Source organism: Emericellopsis atlantica, assembly GCF_019669845.1.
Source record: "Emericellopsis atlantica unplaced genomic scaffold F5Z01scaffold_8, whole genome shotgun sequence".
Taxonomy (NCBI): Eukaryota; Fungi; Ascomycota; class Sordariomycetes; order Hypocreales; family Bionectriaceae; genus Emericellopsis; species Emericellopsis atlantica.
The window spans coordinates 490,851-509,336 of record NW_025764710.1 but is presented as its reverse complement, the minus strand read 5'-3'; the positions used below and the strand labels follow the sequence as shown (position 1 = coordinate 509,336).

Genomic DNA, 18,486 nt, shown 5'->3' with positions numbered 1-18,486 from the left:
TTCTCGCAGCCGCCTACCGCAGATAGCCTCAACGACCTCCGCACACTTCTTCCCTCGTAACAAGCAGTATCATCATTCATCATGGGCAACGTACGCATCCGCGCCATCCGTGAACCCACCCCCACATGCGCTGACTGAGAGCAGGGCGCCAAAGCACAGCAGAAGCGCGAGCGCGCGGCCAAGGATAAGACGGTAGCCAAATCGCAGCTCAAAGTCGTAAGAGAGCCCCAGCTTCTGGACTGGCACCCATCACTGACGTTCATCACTCGATAGAACAGCCAAGCCTGCGACATCCAGTGCGTGATCTGCAGGTCGACCTTCCTGAAGACTAGCAAAGCCCCTCAGTATGCCGCATGCCTGACATTTCGCGATCGCAGAGCCCCCGACGCTGACCCCGTTAGGTTGACCGAACACGCCGAGAACAAGCACGGAAAGGCCTTGACGGACTGCTTCCCCACGTTCGTACAGGCGTAGAAGAAGGATGACGATGTCGACGACGATAAGACGAGGGATTGCACAGCGTGGCGTTTACGAGTGAGATAGAGAAGATGCGATATGGAATTATCGATATACCTGCTTTCAAGCTGCAGCCTGCTCTTCGCGTATGTCCTTCAGGATGTCAGGGTACCAGCGCTCTCCCACATCCGGGTGGCTCTTAACCCGGTTCCTGAGGGTAGCCTCGCCCAGTGTCTTTGACTTGCCGCCCGTGCGAAAGGTAAATTCGACATCATCCAGCTGAGCACCGCCATTCCTCTCGATGACCTGCTGGCGTAGCTGACGGATCTCCTCCGGCACCTTGCCCACGCCGACCTTCTCCAGGTCGTCAAAGTCCGTGTCCAAGTCGACGCCTTGGAAGAATGGTATGGAGAAGCGAGGACCTGAGCCTGCGGCGGGCGAAAGCACGCGGTGCGTTGTAGATACACATACACCCCCCGTCAGAGCCTCCAGACCCTGTCCGATAGCCACGACGACCGTTCCAGCTTTGGGTGGCGCATCGATCCACTCTCCCTTGATATTCTGCACCTGCAGGCCGCGATGCTCTGATGCCTGCAGGAGGTAACTGCTCAACATGCTGTCTTTGTGTGGTCCAACGCCTTGTCCTTGGCCCGTCTTGCCGAGCTCAGCGAGGTCCGGATACTTGACAATCTTCAGCTTGTGGTGCTGGTCTTCATCGGCAAAGTACTTGTCAAAAGCTGCGGCCGGGAGACCAATGGCTTCAGCAATGAGAGACGTGAACCGCACACTCATGGCGCCCATGCGTCGCATGTACTCTTGGTACACGGCCTTGAATCCAGGAAGGACAGACTCGGCGGGCCACTGATTGGGTGCTAGTAGGTGATAGTATTGAGGGTCCTCCGATGTAGGCAGTGGATGCTCGGTAGCGAGGTCAATCTGTTCTCGATGGTCAACGTCCCCTGCTGTGATCTCAGCTGCAAGCCGGGAGTAGCCGAGGAACGACTGCGCGTTCTTCATTTCGATTTTGTGCCTACATCATGTCAATCAGCCAAAGACGCCAGATCCGTCTCCCGGAAGCACGTACTTTTCATCTTCTGGTATGTCAAAGAAGGCCTTTCCCTTTGTGATCACCTCATCGAAGAGCTCGGCTGGCTCGCCGACATTCTTCAGATAAAGAAAGCCAACCTCGAGCAAGGCATGGCGTAGCTGCCGCAAGAACTCCGCCTTGGTCGCCGGATCGTCCGCCTGCGACAGGTCCAACACGGGGATCGACGTGAACGACATGGTGTGCACAGTAATATGGAAAGAATTGAAAATGCGCTTTCAATTGAGAAGATATTTGTTTCATGCTTTATTATTGCTCCATCATCCGTCCCCGCTTCCCCACACACTCGCACGCGGCTAATCCGCTAGCAATGGCTTTGCGCCTAGTAAGTTGGTCACCTTGTAGAACATTTCTTCGATGGATGGGCCTGCGAATGGAGGTGCAGCATTGAAAATGTCGGCAAGGTGCTGTGGCGCAATCACACTGGGGAAGTTGTCCTCGTCCACGTCCATCTCGTCATCCTCGGGCGCAGGCTCGTCGTCATCGCTGTCCATAGCCTCGTCGTCAATGACGGGCGCGTCCAGCTGGAGCTCTTCCAGGGGCTGAATGGCAGCCAGTGACGAGGGATCCGACTCTTCAGCCAGTGTCCACACCTGTGCAGAGTCGTCCAGCACGACAAAGCCGCTGGTATCGGGTGCAGCGACGAGACTCACGGCGCGATGCGGTATGCTGCGCACCATGAGCGGCTCCGAATCTTCTGGGTCGAAGATGCCAATGCTGGAGGAGTCACCCATTGGCATCGACACCGCAAAATGTCGTGAGCGACGGTCCACCTCGAGGAGAAGAAGATCCTGCATACTAGGGATGTTCGGAATGTCGAGCCCATAACGCAGCTCGTCACCCACAACGTCAAACACCCTCAAGTCGTTTGACAAGATCACCAAGAAAGGTGACAATGCGCGGATGGACTTGAGCTCGCCAGCCCACAGACCCTCCAACGTCTTGATGATGTCGCCAGACACGGCATCAATGACAAAGACCATGCCCGTGTCGACGCCACCAAAAGCGGCAAAGATGGTGGAACCGTCCTCGGAAAATGTGACAGAGCCCTGCGTGGCAATCCGAGTAGCATGCACAAGATCCACAGCAGCCTCCTGTCCCAGGCCGTCCCCAATGGCGACGACCTTGGCACAACTCCAGGAAGACAGATCGCGGCCGTCGTTGCCCTTGGCGACGATGCCTTGGCTCTGTCGGACTCTGGGCCGCCACAACCTGACCATACCGTCACTGCCAATCGTAGCGAACCCAGATGACACGGGGTCCGCGGCTAGGTCCAGCACCGTCTCGGGTTGTGTTGTCGCGTGCGGTGCGTTTATCCTCGAGACCAGGGCAGCCTGGGTGTCATCGGCGCCGACCTCCCAGAACTTCAAGTACACCTCGTGGCGTTCTCGGATGAACTGGTCGCGAAGGTCAGGGCTGATATTCTCCACGTCCCTTTCCGCAGGCTTCCAGTCATCGACGCTCGCGAGCCACTTGCCGTCCGCCGAGAAGGCAACGTGTGTGATCAAGGGCTCGTCAATGGGCGCACCCTTCTGGGTGATGTTCGATTCGGTGGGCTGCGTGCGTGCCAGTGGCTGTTTCGAAACGCTGGTGAACGTCTCGAGATCGAAACACTGCAGCAGGGGGGCCGAGAAGTCTCCGCTCATGGTAGCCTGGCGTCCGTTGCCGACACAGACATGTAGTTTCGACGGTTCGTGTGCTCGGATGGCGGCCGGAATGGGCCGACGGACGTTTGCGGGTGACGACCAGACACGGTTGACGAGGAGATCTTTGGGTATGCTGGCGGCGTTGGTGGAGGCGGACTGGATGCCAGACACGTAGGCTGTGGGCTTGAGCTCGGCGGTCGACACGATCATGGCTGAGTTGTCGTCCAGGTGGACGACGTAGGACGAGCCATTGGCTGACACTACAATGTTCTCAATGCTGCCTGACAGATGCGGCAGGAAGTTCTTCTGCGATGTGTCCATCTGCCAAATGACCATGACCTGCTCCGAGCCACCGGAAATCATGTAGTTACCTGACAAGTTAGATTAGCATTAGTCTTCGAACTCAAAGTGAGGCACTCACCATCGCGCGACCATTTGACCGAGTGCACCGCCCGCCTGTGCCAATGGTATTTCTGCGCCTGGACGGCCTCCTTCTCCGACTTTTGTTTCCCCAGGGAGAGGAATTTGGCGATGGCGTCCTTGTAGACGTAGATGCCACCTCGCGCGCCACCGACCGCAATGTCCACCTTGGCCTTCTTCGACTTGGACACGCGCAGATCGATCGAGGTGACAATGTCTGGTGCGTCAAAGGACACAAACTCGTAGGAAAGGTCTTGGAGGCTCTCTGCGTAGGTCGGAGTCGAGCCGATGAAGAGGCAGTCGTTCAGGGCGCCCACGAGCACCTTGCCGTCGCTGCTCGCCTCAAGGAGTTGCAGACCGCTGCCTGATTTCTTGAGGCTGAGAATGTTCCGCGACTGAGGCTTGCCATCCGTCTTGAGGTAGGCCACAATGTCCATGCGCGAGGACTTGTCTGCCTCGACCACCACAACGACGTCCTGGGCCGATTTGCCGCTGCCGACAGACACCACATTCATGGCCTTCGCTGTTTTTGACTGTGTCTCAAACGCATCCATCGAGCCTGAGGAGTTTGTCCAGTCGACGTGGAACACACGGCCATCCGAGAGTGCAACCCAGACATGGCTCGCAGATTGCTTGGACGCTCGCATCCCCACGATAGAGGCTGGCTTTGTGTTCTTGGGCGCACTGGGGGCGAGCGTGGGAATAGGGATCCTTCGTACGAGAAGCGAGTCGACAGCCGTGTAGATTTGTATCGACGTGTTGTAAGCTAGAAGGAGATATTGGTCGTCGTCGGTCAGGATGGGGTCGAGGTCGAGCATCCTCCCGCCCATTGGTTTCGAGATTCGCCATCCGCTCTCGCTCTGTCCGTTTTGCACGCTATTGAGAGCATCGGATTGCCCATTCACGAGCTTCCCTGTCGTCTCGGCCTCGGCAACCTGTGCATCCTGCTGCGAGGGTGTCTTCCTCACGCGCTTCGGCTTCTTGTCCGTCTCGCCCGCCTCCCTCTTGCGCTTCTTGTTGAGATCGTCCCTCTCCTTGGTGGAGGTCTTGTTGCTGGCCATTTTCGGGGTGGTGAAAGCAGCGTACGCTTGGCGAATGTGAAATGACCTGGCTGCTGCACTGGTGAGCGAAGCCGACGTAGTGGAAAATTCGGCTGGCGCTGCCAGACATTTTTTTTGGGCGGGCGGGTTCCGCGATAAGATAAGGATTTTTCAGGCTGGCAATACTTCGGTCGATAATCTTCATGCTCTTTCTCGCCCATCAAGCAGCAAGCGCATCCAACGAAATTTGTCGCGCGTCGTTTACCAACTCTCGCAAAAATGATCATTCCAATCCGCTGCTTCTCGTGTGGCAAGGTACGTTGCGCGAGCGGGCGACTGACGATGCGTTGTTTCTGACGGGCACAGGTCACTGGCGACCTCTGGGAGCGCTACCTCCAGCTGATCTCCGAGGGCAAGTCGGATGGGTGAGTCTGGCCACTATTACAAGTGCATCATGGTTGCTAACAGGTTAAGTGACGCGATGGACGAGCTCGGTTTGCGCCGATACTGCTGCCGCCGCATGGTGATGACCCACGTCGACCTGATCGAGAAGCTCCTCAAGTATACCCCAGACGGTCGCAACATCAAGAAGCAGGAGATGAACGAGACCGCATCACGCTCCAACGAGATATAAATGGCAGGGGAAGAGATGCATATTGGCGTTTGGGATTGAATTCTGGGTAGGCGCAGGTACGGATGCCAAAAAAAGACATTGAGCTATCGCGGCGACGCGTGTTTCTCTCTCTTGGTGCAGTGTCTGTCTATCTGGATGTGCTTCGCTTTGCGCACACGGACGTGACCAGTGCTCTGGGACCCTAGGGCAGGCAGCATGAGGATCGTGGACTGTACCGTCATGGCGGCCGTCAGCAACGCCGGCTCCAACACCGCCCGTGGCCGGCAGCACACCCCTTCGCTCCCTCTTCTTCTCCGGCATGTTGGAGCCAGCCATATTCCTATCGAAGCAACGGCCGCAGGTTCCCCCGGTAGACCACACTCAATAGGAACAAACATGCATGAGCGAATAGCAGCGACAGCCACCTATTCCTCAAAGTATCTCCCACGAATCGGTGTCTGTGTTGCCTTCACTTTTGACGCACGCAATCTTCCCGGGCTCGTTGTTACACCGTTGACACCCTCAGCGTCTTTGACAGGATTCTCCGAGGTGCCCGGTACGTGCCTGTGCGCCGTGAATACAAAATTCTGGGCTCTGGGTCGGGCATCGTCTGACCCAAAATGCCACCTCCAAGGGCGCACTAACAATGCCTGCCACGACAAAGTGCATCGCGCTTTTTGCGTGGCTGCTTGGTGCATGCCTGTTTGCAACCGAGCCCATGCTGACGTGTGAAAGCACGTTATCATGAGATTCGTCTAGTATTAACAGAGTCCCAATCATAGATGGATTGTATGAAAGCGATTCTGTACGAGGTACTGGTTTGGAGCAAGAGCTGTCATGTGTCGGGTGATACGTCCAGCTCGATATCGAGATTCGAGACCCTGTCTCAGCCCTGCGGTGGCTGACCGTCAGATTGCTCACGCTCAATCCTCAATCCTCATGGCCTCAATAATAAGCAAGGAATCTGCATCAATCAGGTCACATAATCACTTTGCTGCAGCGCTGGGAAAGTTTCTGGGGCCATCAAGAGCCCTGGACCTCCGATTCATTGTCACGCTACAAGACAGAGCCCATGCGGAAAGGCAGCCACTCATGAACCTTTTGACATCGAATAGCGTGGGGCTGATGGGCTCCAACTTGAGTCTCCAAGAGACGTCGGCGCTTAAAGGGTCTCGCCAGCCAACGGAAAGACAGGGGTGTCTGGTTACTCCGCCCGATCAGCGAAGGCTGCTGCAGTCCTAAAATGATAGACACCGTCTGCAGTGTCACTTTGGCTTATGGCAGGCTTGGACACGACAGGAGCATTCTGTGCGACTTTGGTCGCCGAAGTGATGGTCAGAAGAGCTTTGTTCTGAGGAGGTCAAGAGCCAGAGAAGCATGTTTAAGAGATCCGTACCTGGTATGCTCTCTCTGTCTCACGACCAACACGTTCTCTTCAGCTTGAAGCGGAGAACATATTCCACCTGCTGTCTGCCTGGCCAACACACAAAATAGCTACCTTATTAGTTACTTATCTGTTTCTCAGTGGAGTCCAGCATTTAGCTCGAGCTCAACTTGTTGGTGCCCTCTCTCGTGTAGCATGATCTCCCAAACCCGCGTAGCACGATCTGGCGCCAAAACCAGATCCCTGGGTTCTGTCCTCTCAAGCACTGCCAGGGAGGGGAGGGTTCTGTGACGAACCACCTGCTCCTCCCAGCCTAATTAGGCGCCTTTTCTTTTTATTAGACTCCGGCTGTGCGGCCAGGCTCACTTACGAATCGAGGCTGACATTGAGCACGATCTTTGTTGTTGGGTCTTTGTGTCCTCCAAGCTAAAGAAAACGTGTTGGTCGTGAGACAAAAAGCTGGGCATGCAACGATTTGTCCGTCCCAGTCGAGGGGCAGAACGGTGCCTCTGGCGTCGACCCGCACAATACACCAAGCCCCGTCAATACCTGGTAGAACGAGGACAGCGCATCAGCAGATGGATGATAAATGCATAATAATGCTTACATTCCCTGACTTTGCAAGAAGAAACGACTCAAAGCGTGCTCGAGGCTCGAGCAAGGCTCCAAGTTGACTGGAGTCAATGGCCCCCCCAGAGCTAAGGCCGAGGTGCAGCATGGGCTGGCAGATGGACCCCCGCCCATTGGTCCTGCGGCTCCTCCTTGATGGGACCTCCAGTCGATGGGAGCGCGTAGCCGCCCGTTTGTCGGTCTTCGACACCATCTCGAGCAGCATGCGGCTCCTCCAGTCCGTTCTCTCTAGCCATATCCCTCCTTGTGCGCCGCCAGTCTCTTCCCTCTTCCACCGCGCCTGTTTCACCTGGGCGATTCAAGCGCGGCCTCTCTCGATGCGACCACGTTGCTAGTCTATAGCTGCTGTTGAGCCTGGAGGACGTGCTCAGCCCGGCAGGCATTCTCAATCATCGGACCATCGTCTATTCTGCGGCCCAGCGTGGTTTTGGGGCATTCATTCCCTGGACCCGGAAAAGACCATCGTGTACGACAAGGCTCACTCTCGACATTGGCAGGGTCGGGCGGGCATATAAGGTCCTGGGCAGATCGGTCCATCCGCAAAGCAAAGCATGGCTCTCGAAGCTCCCTTGCGGTCGTCTTTGCAATTCCCGTTTGGAGGAAACACAGGAAACACAGACATGTCGACAGGCTCGGATCTCGACAATTGGAGATCGCCCTCGCGGGTCGTGTAAGAGCTCAGGCTTCAGGATGGGTGGCACAGCGTTAACAAACGTGATTAGATCCTCCCCGCCCCCTGCGACAGACTCGAGCTCCCTACGCCCCAGCTCCGCAAACCGGTATCCCTCACACTCCATGCATATCATGAGCCCGAGCGATCTTGTCGGGCCATCTCCAGTAACGTCCAATGGGACGGAGACGACGGAAATTGAGGACGATGCCACCGACGAAGTGAAGGAAGCGTCGCTTGCCGACGACGCACACGAAAAGCGCAGGTCGGAGGCGCTGATGCTCACAACCGATTTGCCCGAAAATGTGCGTCAGGGCAGTGAAGAGGCGGTTTCGGTCATACATGCCCCAGAGAGCTTTGCCACCTGGGTCAGTCGCTCTCTATGCTGTACTCGTCGGGCACTGACTGACGTTGTGTAGAAATCGGGCGTGAACCTACAGCAGCATGAGTTTGGGCGAGCGTCACCAAAGGCAGACGACAGCAGCCTCAGGGCCGATCATCTGCCCTACAGACCAGCCATCTCCACCAATGTCCAGCCAGTGCGGTATTCTCTGGACAGCGCCACACCCCGCGCGCAGGACCTGCAGGACATGCTCAGCGACAGCAGTCGTCTCCGATCATCGAGCACGAGCAGCCTGGAGAGTAAGGGTCCTCGACGTACTCTATCAAGTCCCTGGCTAACGTTGCGCAGAAATCGATGAGCAGACGGAGAATGAGGATAACGACATAGACGACGACTTTGCCTCTCAGCACACCCCGAGCCATCTGCAAGCGCCAGAAGTGGTAGCCCTCAAGTCGGCATTTGACGAATGCTGGACTCTATGCAACACCTTTGGCAACCTGAGTTCTTTCCATCGCACACGGGTATTCTCCAGCTCCGGGACGCCAGACGCCCACGAGAGGGCATGGAAAACGTGCTGGCAGCTATGCCAGAAACTGTACGCCAGTTCCACCGAGAACACAAATTCCTTGAACGCCAGGCTCAGCATCGACCTGTGCCGAGACTTTTGCCAGGCCTTGTTTGATGTGCGGCATAAGAAAGACGAGGCAGCCGACTCGGTGTTGCGGGTCAGCTTTGAGTTGAACAACCAGTAAGTGATACGACCAAGTCATGTCACAACCGCTAACAGAAGCAGCCTCTACAGCGCGCAAGACAGCCGCAATCTGCCCGAGGAGTTCAGAGAGAGGACACTCGATTTCTACATCACCCTTTGCCACCGGCTCATGAAGCAACGCAGCGACTTGACGGAAGAGACGGACCAGCTGTTGCGGGCGTGTTGGACCTTGGCGGAGATGCTGTTCAGCTTACGGGAAAACAAGCGCGACAGGCGATTACCAGACGAGGAGCTCCTCAGCTCGGCTGTTCAAGCGTGCTGGGACTTGATGGAAATATTCCGCCGCGGCTGGACACAAGTCCAACCGGACCGCAGCACCCCAAGACCAGGTCACCCCAGCTTCAGCTATTCACATCAGTCAGAGCGCGCCGAAAGCCGGACGTCCAACCGGTCCAATCGGTCCTCACGTTACTCCAAGCGTGATCGCGAAAGTACCAAGAGCACCAAGAACAGCCATCGCGAGGAGCCACCGAAGCAGCCGCCTTTCGTCCCCGAGACGCCAGTGACCGAGTTTGAGCACACACCCGTGTCACCAGAGAGTCGATCACCTCAGATGCCGAACATTATGGTTCTCGGCACCGACAGCAACCGAGGAGGAAGGTGGTCCAGCAATGCATCCAACCTGTCCAGCTATTCTCAGAGCACGCACAGTAGTACGCGGACCTCTAGCACAGCCACTACTACCGCGGCAACTGAGGACCCCAACCTGGGCCGAGCCCGCATGTTGGTGCTGCGGGCAGCGATGAACTTGGGTTTCGACCGTGATACCATTACAGATCCAGGCTCCGGCTCCATCATTCTCCAGAGGTTCGTGCAAGCTCTGCCATCGACGGCTTTTGGACCGAGCGCGAGCAATGCAACATTGGTGCAGCAGTACAAAAACTCAGTGCTCACCGATGCAATCATACCACGGAAGCAGACGCTTCCGGCAAATGGCAAGCGTGCTACCGCATTGGAGATGGCTAAGAGCATCAATGCCGTCAGCAAGCTGTCCACGCGCTATGCATACTTGCGGGATCTTTACCGATTTGTCTTCCAGTTCCCAGTGGAGGAGGTCGAGTCACGTCGAAACGTCAGCATCGTCGTGTGAGATGCTTACATACACAACACACACATCGCTTTTTTTTTTTTTCTTCCCCTCCCCATCTACCACGATTTACGAACTCTTGCAAGCAACGACCTATCGTTTATGCGAGCGTCAGATACCCTGATTTCAATGTGCGAGCTAGGTGATATGGCAAATTTTCGGCGGCTTCAGCGTTGAGTGGAAGGAGTTGGTCACGAGCACTCCTGCAATCAAATCCGAGCCCCCTTGGATGGACTTTTTAGGTATATTAGTACTCACAGGCTGTTAGTATTGCCCGTTATTAGCACCACGCTTAATACATACATTGCCTACTAAAGAGTTCGAGTACGGTATATCAAGCTCATAGCGAACGATTTCTCGCCGGGGGCACATTGTATCCATTATTAGAGAGAGATATTGGGGCCCTGGCGCCACTCGGTTGCCCTTGACAGCTAGATACATGAATGCCGAAAACGCACTGCCCGGTCTCGAGCTTGTCATTGACGATGTTAAAAAGGCAACCAATCAATAGGGACCAGGGGAATTCACGTTTATGTGCAGCCAATAGAAACACGCATCGACCGAAAATCAAGAGTGATCTGTGTAGTTCCACTTTTACTTGCTGTCACTTGTGAAGTTGTGTAACAACGAGACTGAGTTTTCCAAGGCGGTGTGTTTCTCAGCCAATGAATCGCGCCTGAGCAATTCCATCAATTTCGAAAGGGGAGAATGTCAGTGATCTGCCGGGTCCGCACTCACTGATCTCTCAGATTGATCTTCTATCAAGATCGAAAGGGGAGAGTGCCAGTGATCTACTAGGCCCACACTTACTGATCTGGCAGACCTATTCTCAGGTATATAAGGCGTTCCTCTTCCCTCCAAAGCATGCACACTTTTCTTCTCCATCTCACTCATCCTCTTCCTCTTCTGCCTTGCACGGCCACCCTACGCCATGGCTGCCCTATGCCAGGCTGACTTCAAGGTCAATTTCTCGGCCACGGGTGTGTCCACACAGGTCACCAGTGGCACACCCAGCTACCCTCATGCCCAAGTCACCCATGACAAGGCTCCCAACTCGAACTAGTGCTCCGAGTCGATTGCCAAGTTCGCGGTCCCGCATGACGACTTCAGCATGTGTTGCGCATGTACGCTGATTGACCACAATCAGAGCACAGTGGATTTCCCTTTTGACTTCTTTGAGAGCATGGTTGAGCCCATGTGTCTCATGGTCTGGACATTCGATCGCCGTCCTGCTCAGGCCAAGCCAGGTTTGATCCAATGGATGCATAATACTGTCCATCAGACGTTAAAGGTATGCAGCATATGGACTCTGTCAAGCACATCTAACCCGCTATAGCATCATTCGCCTCGAAGCTGCGAAGGTTTCGAGCTTGGTGACAACATCTTGAAGAACGTGCAGATCTAGAAGCCCCAGCAAAAGATCAAGGAACACACGTTGTTCCAAGTTCACGTATCGGAAGGCAAGGGCTTCTTCGTCAAGAAATTACCCACGGTATGTACAGCGTGTTTTGATTCTTTTCAATTATCTGACAATTCTACAGCACCTCTTTTACTCGGTCTTGACGACCGTGCCAGACGTCGTGCTCAGGCAACCATTTACGATTGGATGTCTGCGATTCCCCTTGTTGCCCCAGCAAGCCCAGGCACGGGAGTCCCACCTACAGCGCGAGCTTCGTTTGTGCTGGGGCGAGACCGGCGACGAGTTTTGGATTGATTTGCTATTGCGGCATGGCGTCAGCCTCGCCCTCAAGAACATTGCATGGCTTGGTATAATAGGGAAGCGAGCACGAAGACTTTTGAATCAACATGCCTCTGGCGACGAACATCTACCGTGGATTGGGGAACATTGCAGCGGCATGGTACGACAGGAACGCGAACATGAAGCATGTCAGGGATGGAACTACACTTGCCTTAATTATTCAGGCCACACATTCGACCCTCACACCGCTGCCAACGCCAACAGGCGTTATCTTCGCACGCTCTTCCTTTATTTCTGAGCATCCGCATGTCCTTCACATAGACAATAATCATCAACTTCATCTTCTCTTTATCTTCTTCACATCCGACCACCATCCACGTTACGCTCTAGTTCGGGCTTTGGACCTTCCTTGGGATGGAGCTGTTACTCCGGTCGGGCACTCCGACGGTGGTTGCAGTGCCGCAAACGATTTCACTCATTCTCCCCCCCAGGCCAAGCCCAAGCAGCCCAAATCATGATGGTGCTTTGGTTGCTTAAGCTTGGCCTGTGGGTAGGATGAATGGTATCTTGTGGCACTATATTGTTCTTCGGTTGGTCTCGGTAGATTAGTTTGTCGATGCTTTTAAATATATTGTATTAACTACCGATTGCAGTGAAGCAGTCAGGATAAAGCGAGCGAGAGGCATGTGCGGTTCACGCCAAACGAAAAAAGAGCATGTGGTGGTAATAAATTCAATTCGCTGGTGCATCCCGTGGATGATTTAAAACAGTATAACCCCGTCGTCAACCTGATGATCCTAGGTTGCCATGTGCATTTTTTCCTGATCTCGTGGTATCAATCCCAGCGAAAGACCCTGAACGCCATGTGGCCAAAGCCATAAAACAAGTCAAACCCCCCTGCCCTCATATCTTTCCCCCAAACCAAGATGGCAGTCCTCCGAAAGCGTCGGCAGCCCCAGCATTCCGAAGTTGATCAGGCAGAGCAACATGTCGCGAGAAGCAGACCGCGCTCAAACATTGCACTGCCGATAGATCTTCTTCTTCATCTGGGTCAAGCGTTCCCGCATGTCGATCAGACTGTCCAACTTTTCCTTGGGGGGGTCGACCAATGCCACCACCTCGTAGTGGAGAGCCTCATACGCGCTGTAGAACTTTTTGAAGTCCTGTGCCTGGCTCATGACTGAGTCGCTGAGCTCCAGAGTCTGGCGTTTGGAGTTGGGAGCGGACCGTTCATCCTCCGCCTTGCGCTTTCTCGGATGCGGCTCACTGCTATGATCCGAAATGTCTGAGGCGTTGGTGGGAGGCGAGGACCCCAATGGTGACGACTTACTAGGTGATCTCGTCTTGCTCTTGTTGTACAGCGTCTCAGCAGGACGGTTCAGTTGTTGGGCTGGCAACGGTTTCGACTTGATCCGTTTGGAAAGTGGTGTGCCGGAGCTTGAACTAGAGTCTTCGTCTTCCTCGGGTCTCGGGCGTTTCGCCATGGGCTTTGGGAGCGGGCGAGGTGCCGGGGCAGTCTTTGTAGCTGGGCGTCTCGCTTCAGCCTTTTCCTTTTCGGTTCGCTCTTTCTCGGCTTTTTCCTTTTCCATTCTCTCTTTTTCCTTCGCTTTCTCCCCGCGCCAAACTTTTTCGACTTTTCCAACTGGCTTCTCATTAGCGTTGGCCTTGTCCCTGGCGGCCTGCGAAGTGGGCTTGGCTTTGGCGGGAGCCGGGCTTCGACCACCTGAAGAGTCCGAGTCACCAATGTACTCCGCAGAAAGGGGTCCACGCCCTTTGTTGGCTTTCGTGTTGCTCGGTTTTGTGGTCGACGCCGCCTTTGCTTTGGTGGGCGAAGGCTTGGTAGTCTTTGGGACAGGAGTAGAAGGTTTACACTTGCCATTCAGCAGCCTCTTGACTTGGGCCTCGGAGCTGCTGATCTTCTTCTTGGTGTCGCTGCTCCTGGACTTCTCGCTGCTACCATCGCCGTCGTCCCTCGACGATGCAGAGCTCTCTTCCGCTTTCTGAACCTTGATCTTGGGCGCTCCTCGAGCGATGTTGGCCTGAAGCTTGCTGAGGAAAATGCCCTTGCCACGGTCTTCGGGACGATTGAGACGCTCCCACTCGGGGTCTGACGCCGACAGGCGGAGCTTATCGTACTGCTTGATAGCATTGTTGATGGCTGTTTCCCGATCCGCGTCGCTGTAGTCATAGTTCCACACATCAAGCTCTTTGAAACCCTTGGCTCGCATCTTCCAAAGCTGCTTGTTGTCCTTGTCTTGATCGGCAATCTTCTCGAGGGCGTTTCGAAGGTCTTCTGGCTTTCCATCCCACTTGCCTTTCAGCTCATCATACGTGCGGTCATGGATGGCAAGCTCGTGAACCAGAGCTGCTCGTGCTTCTTTAGCCGGGTTGAGCATCGGCGAGGAAACTGGTTTCAGTGCTGGTGAAGTCGAGAGCGATCGTGAAGCGCTATCCTTAACAACTGCCGAGAGCTTGCCGTTCTTGCCATTGATCAGCGGCTTGGAAAGGATTCGGGTTCTAGGGGAGATCAGTATGCGAAGAACAAAAAAGGTCCCAAGCAATCGTACCCTTCCTTGGAAGCTTCCGCCGCCCTCAAATCATTCTGCAACCTCCCAAGATCAGAGTCGCGACTCGAGGCGGAAGACGTCTTTGCCTTGGGTTTGGCGGCAGAAGGGGCTTTCTTGACACCCGGAATTCGGTTCAATTTGGGGTTCATGAAAAGAGGCATGCTTGGTATCCGTGTGCCCTCTCGAAGGGAGTTGTACGGCTGTGTGAGGTAGAGGTCGTACGGTTCATCTTCTGCGACGGCAGGAGAAGGTATGCGGTGGGATGTTGAGTCGTAATGGAAGGTCTGTAAGGTAGTAAGTTAGCATTTGGGCATTGTGCAGAAAAGGTTGTAATAAAGTTCGAGGTATATAGAAACCAGACCAGCAAGCATTCGCACGCGTGACTACTAGCTCACTTTGAGCGGCGTGGCTGGTCCGGTCTTGACTATTGTCCAACAGCAATCAATGGCACGTACTGGGTCGCTCCCGAGAGCAAGCGAGATATCGCCGCCATTCTGAACGCATTTGATCATGCCCTCGATTACATTGTCGCTCAGGGAGATGGTGAAGGCTTGCTGCGTCAAAGGGTGTGTGTCTTCGGCAGACGAGCCCTTGAGCTGCACCCCATTGTCGGGGATCTTGAGAGAATTCATGGCGTCGGTGTGTATTTTGCTTGTTTTCGTATACGTTTGTAGTCGAGCAGATCTAGTGAAGGAGATTCGTGGAGATGGTTCGGCCCTTAGGTGAGGACCGAGGCGAGGCAATCGATCGGTGGTCTGTGAATAGTCGTAGATGGCGATGATGCTATCGTTATCGTTGTATATAGAGGATCAGACGAAACTCGTCACAGACATCGACTTGTCGATTGTGACCGTATAACCGTCGTCTCCGTCGTCGTCGTGGCTGGGGCGGCCTGGAGACACTGGCAGCCAGCTGCTGCTGGCTCACAGGCCGCTACGTTGACTGGACAATGGGCGATGATCCAGCAAACAAGGGGGTTTCAATGACGAGGTGTAGACCTCTGTGACAAGAGGTACAGTATGTGCACGATCAATCACCGACAAAGAGGGCACAAAGGCCACACGATGCATTGTTGGGCGAAGGAGCAAGAGTTGAAGAGCGAAGAGAGGCTTCATGACGAGAGAGCCGGGAAGACGTGGACCTGCGCCGACTGGGCTAGCGAACACTCACCACCGCGGAATGACTGATGGGGGTGTGAGGCAATGCATGGGTGGGGCGGTATACATTAGGCGTGGCTCTATCCGCGCCTCACCTTGAGGGCGCCCAAGTGCCCTGGGGGAGGCCCGTATTCCTCATGTCCAGGCGGTGCACAGCGTACGGGGCGGGCCGGGGGTCTGACGGATGAGGGGCGTGACCTTAAGTTAATTGTCAGGCACAGGGCAGGAGGGACTGGACTGGACTGTCAGCAGCAGCACTGCCAGCACTTTGCTACGGAACGGCATCATCAACCAGGCGGTGTTGGACGACACGAGACCGCCATTTGCTGTTCGCCTCGGTCATTGATGATTCAGAGGTGACACTCGAGGGGATGGCAACTGTCGAACGCCTCGGTGGATAGTTCCCTAATTATGGCGAGGTCGACTTGCCCTGTTCGGCACGATAACCAGGTCTTGGCTTCCGACTCGCGTCTGATCAAGGAAGCAGGAGCGGCAAACGATTAGCGTCCAATCGAATGCAACATCGCCTTGGGTGGTCTTTTGATATGAACAATAATAACTCACTATGAAAATCGACTTTGAGTTGCTATTGCTGTGTGCATACGCTGACAGAGATGGATGTTGGTCGTCGAGGGGATTTGAATCCATCCGCAATCCCATCCCTCCAATATGAGCATGAGATTACTTGGGGGTTCCCGGCAATCCAGTCGCACCTGTCTCGCACTTTGATAATGAAACAACCGCCACCATGCCAGGCGAAACACAGATACCGAGAATAAACTGCACAAGAAGGTTTCAACACCACTGCTAATTCAAAAAGCGTCAGGATCTCCGTACGTGCATCTGCTGTTTGCTGAGAAGTACTGTATTCATTTCCCTCGCTGGACTCGATGGGCCTCGCGGAATTCGTCGGTAGCAGTGGGGTGATCTTCCCAACGTGAATGGCGTGGAAGATCCCGAGGGAGATCGACAAGAGCAAGTCTCGCGCACGCAAGGCTTCTTGTTAGTCCAGGTAGAAGATCAGCAGCACATCGCTCAGTCCAACGTTACGAGTTCCTTCACCTTCACAAAGAGCCTTTCCTCCGTTCCGCCATAGTTGATGGCAAAGGCGCACCTGGCCTAACTTAAACTTGTACCACCCACCGATGGCTGACATCACCGCTAGCGGCGCCAGCCAGGCAAGGAAGATGGCAGCAGCGACCCTGGAATGCTCTTGCCGGGTGAAGTAGCCCCGATTTCGAGTCGCCTAGGGGCCAGGGCGATGGCATCGCGAAGACGCAAATAGATACAGCCTCGCCCCTTTTGATATTGACGATTCTCATAATCATTTTATTGACAGCTATTCGGTCCCTGCGACTTTCTCTGCGTCTTTCTGAATTATTAATAATTACCAGCGACGAATCGTCCCGAGCGAGGACACAATCACACAAACGGTCCCGGACACCTGCTCCGAGCGGAGGGAGGGGAGGGGTGCATCTTAGCAGACCATCTGCAGCGTCCAAACAAGTCCAACAAGTCCAGTGGTCTTCCACAACGCACAGCGCTGTTCTGGTGTCTCCCACCGCTGGCGGTGGACATCTTTTGACCGAACTACTTGCTTGGCACGCATCGTCGTTTGTCGCAGGCCGTGGCCCGTGGGTCCAACGTCTTGGCCTCGCCATCCGCCTGCAATTTGTGGCTTCCGGGGTCCAGTCCTCTCGACACATGGCTCAGATCAGGAAATCAGCACGGTTGCGAACTTGCGGTTCTCCTGATGAGCTGGGTCGAATCGCCAGTCTCATCAGTTCAACATGCTTGGGGCATCGGGGCATCAGGAAACACTGAAGCATGAGCCTTCCATTTGATCCTTCCATGCATGGCAGATCGGTGCCCGCTCGTGGCATTGGTGTCAGGAACGTGCCGGGCTGCGTGACGAGTGGCAGCCAAAAAAGACCCTGATGGATATTCCGCAGCCGCGGACGCCGCCCCCATCTTCCTCCCCTTCAGAGTTGGGGTCATTTTGAGCCTATTCGTCAGCTGATGAATCCAAGTACGTAGTATTCGTACCTGTCCGACACGACAAATCGCCACTGGGTTTTTTTTTACATGAAACAGCAAGTGACTGTGTGCCTACACGTATTACGCTGGCTCCAGTGGAAGATGCGCGGATTCGTTGGCAGGCGATGATATGGCATAGTTCGGTATGACGATGCGGGCAGCATGTGCAACGTTTTTTTGGACGGGCATGATCATACATGCATGACAGATTGCCCAGGCTAGGTCCGTCCTCCCGAGTAGCGTCTTTCTTCTTGCAACAGAGCTACGAGCAATGGCAGGTTGCAGATGTCTCTTCACGCAACCTTGAAGGCTATGTCGCGTGTCACTCAATCCGGATGTCAATCGAAGGCTCTATCGCATACGTGCACAGTGGAAGAGCACCTTCATGAATTCAGCTGCTAGTGCTCCGTACGATCATATCGCAGCGCAAGCACGTGCCATTCTGATTGAGCCCGCGATGTCGGTCCAAATTTTCCCTTGAGAGGCAGGATGGCTTGATAAGCAGCCAACGCAGGTTATTGACGTGTCGCCGAGCATGATGCATGACGGGTGATTTCCGTCAGAGGCACGCCGACATTAAGGTATTTAACATCTCGCCTCCTCGGTGCCTGCCATCGTACAATCTTTCACGCACTGAGGCTCATCTTCTCTCATTCCCATCATCACCCCAATGACCTGACTCAAATTGTCTGAGACTTGGAAATCGTCCATTCCATTCCCCGGATAGGCCCGCTGCATAGCAGTCCAACTCGGCATAGCGCCATGCACCCCCACCCCACCATCCAGGCCCCATTGGGCAGACTGAGTGCAGAATGGGTTCGGCGTGTTCAGCATCGACTCTCGTGAACGCACAGTCAGCT

General features: G+C 54.8%; 7 protein-coding genes across 7 annotated transcripts; 4 read left to right on the top strand and 3 right to left on the bottom strand.

Moving 5' to 3' along the window:
- Window positions 1–81: 81 nt before the first annotated feature.
- On the top strand, window positions 82–474 carry F5Z01DRAFT_672665 (At2g23090 like protein; the record flags this gene model as incomplete). Its single annotated transcript, XM_046264838.1, has 4 exons — window positions 82–90; window positions 145–216; window positions 274–344; window positions 402–474. 4 exons carry the CDS (start codon window positions 82–84, stop codon window positions 472–474), a joined length of 225 nt encoding a protein of 74 aa, XP_046119948.1.
- A 105-nt stretch (window positions 475–579) lies between these two features.
- F5Z01DRAFT_698828 (uncharacterized protein) lies at window positions 580–1,740 on the bottom strand (the record flags this gene model as incomplete). The annotated part of the gene is made up of 2 exons (XM_046266366.1): window positions 580–1,486; window positions 1,541–1,740. The coding sequence occupies 2 exons, from the start codon at window positions 1,738–1,740 to the stop codon at window positions 580–582; spliced, it is 1,107 nt and encodes a 368-aa protein (XP_046119947.1).
- F5Z01DRAFT_533253 (uncharacterized protein) lies at window positions 1,617–4,844 on the bottom strand. Its single transcript, XM_046260477.1, has 2 exons — window positions 3,629–4,844; window positions 1,617–3,578 (listed from the first exon to the last, which is right to left on the bottom strand). Exons 1-2 carry the CDS (start codon window positions 4,686–4,688, stop codon window positions 1,858–1,860), a joined length of 2,781 nt encoding a protein of 926 aa, XP_046119946.1. The 5' UTR covers window positions 4,689–4,844; the 3' UTR covers window positions 1,617–1,857.
- A 102-nt stretch (window positions 4,845–4,946) lies between these two features.
- Window positions 4,947–5,301, top strand: F5Z01DRAFT_619272 (8 kDa subunit-domain-containing protein; the record flags this gene model as incomplete). The annotated part of the gene is made up of 3 exons (XM_046261081.1): window positions 4,947–4,982; window positions 5,034–5,092; window positions 5,142–5,301. The coding sequence occupies 3 exons, from the start codon at window positions 4,947–4,949 to the stop codon at window positions 5,299–5,301; spliced, it is 255 nt and encodes an 84-aa protein (XP_046119945.1).
- Window positions 5,302–7,845: 2,544 nt separating this feature from the next.
- On the top strand, window positions 7,846–10,169 carry F5Z01DRAFT_619511 (uncharacterized protein; the record flags this gene model as incomplete). Its single annotated transcript, XM_046261092.1, has 5 exons — window positions 7,846–7,964; window positions 8,017–8,377; window positions 8,405–8,606; window positions 8,656–9,055; window positions 9,101–10,169. The coding sequence occupies 5 exons, from the start codon at window positions 7,846–7,848 to the stop codon at window positions 10,167–10,169; spliced, it is 2,151 nt and encodes a 716-aa protein (XP_046119944.1).
- Window positions 10,170–11,097: 928 nt separating this feature from the next.
- On the top strand, window positions 11,098–12,163 carry F5Z01DRAFT_634982 (uncharacterized protein; the record flags this gene model as incomplete). Its single annotated transcript, XM_046262112.1, has 5 exons — window positions 11,098–11,146; window positions 11,169–11,290; window positions 11,314–11,457; window positions 11,572–11,658; window positions 11,708–12,163. The coding sequence occupies 5 exons, from the start codon at window positions 11,098–11,100 to the stop codon at window positions 12,161–12,163; spliced, it is 858 nt and encodes a 285-aa protein (XP_046119943.1).
- A 712-nt stretch (window positions 12,164–12,875) lies between these two features.
- On the bottom strand, window positions 12,876–15,064 carry F5Z01DRAFT_634981 (COM1 regulatory protein; the record flags this gene model as incomplete). The annotated part of the gene is made up of 3 exons (XM_046262111.1): window positions 12,876–14,382; window positions 14,433–14,716; window positions 14,888–15,064. The coding sequence occupies 3 exons, from the start codon at window positions 15,062–15,064 to the stop codon at window positions 12,876–12,878; spliced, it is 1,968 nt and encodes a 655-aa protein (XP_046119942.1).
- Between the last annotated feature and the right edge of the window lie 3,422 nt (window positions 15,065–18,486).

Bases quoted from the DNA above. Each gene is read 5' to 3' on its own strand.
- F5Z01DRAFT_533253 (XM_046260477.1), bottom strand. From the start codon at position 4,688: ATGGCCAGCAACAAGACCTCCACCAAGGAGAGGGACGATCTCAACAAG. The intron at 3,579-3,628 runs GTGAGTGCCTCA...CTAACTTGTCAG, and splicing joins GGTCAAATGGTCGCGCGATG to GTAACTACATGATTTCCGGT.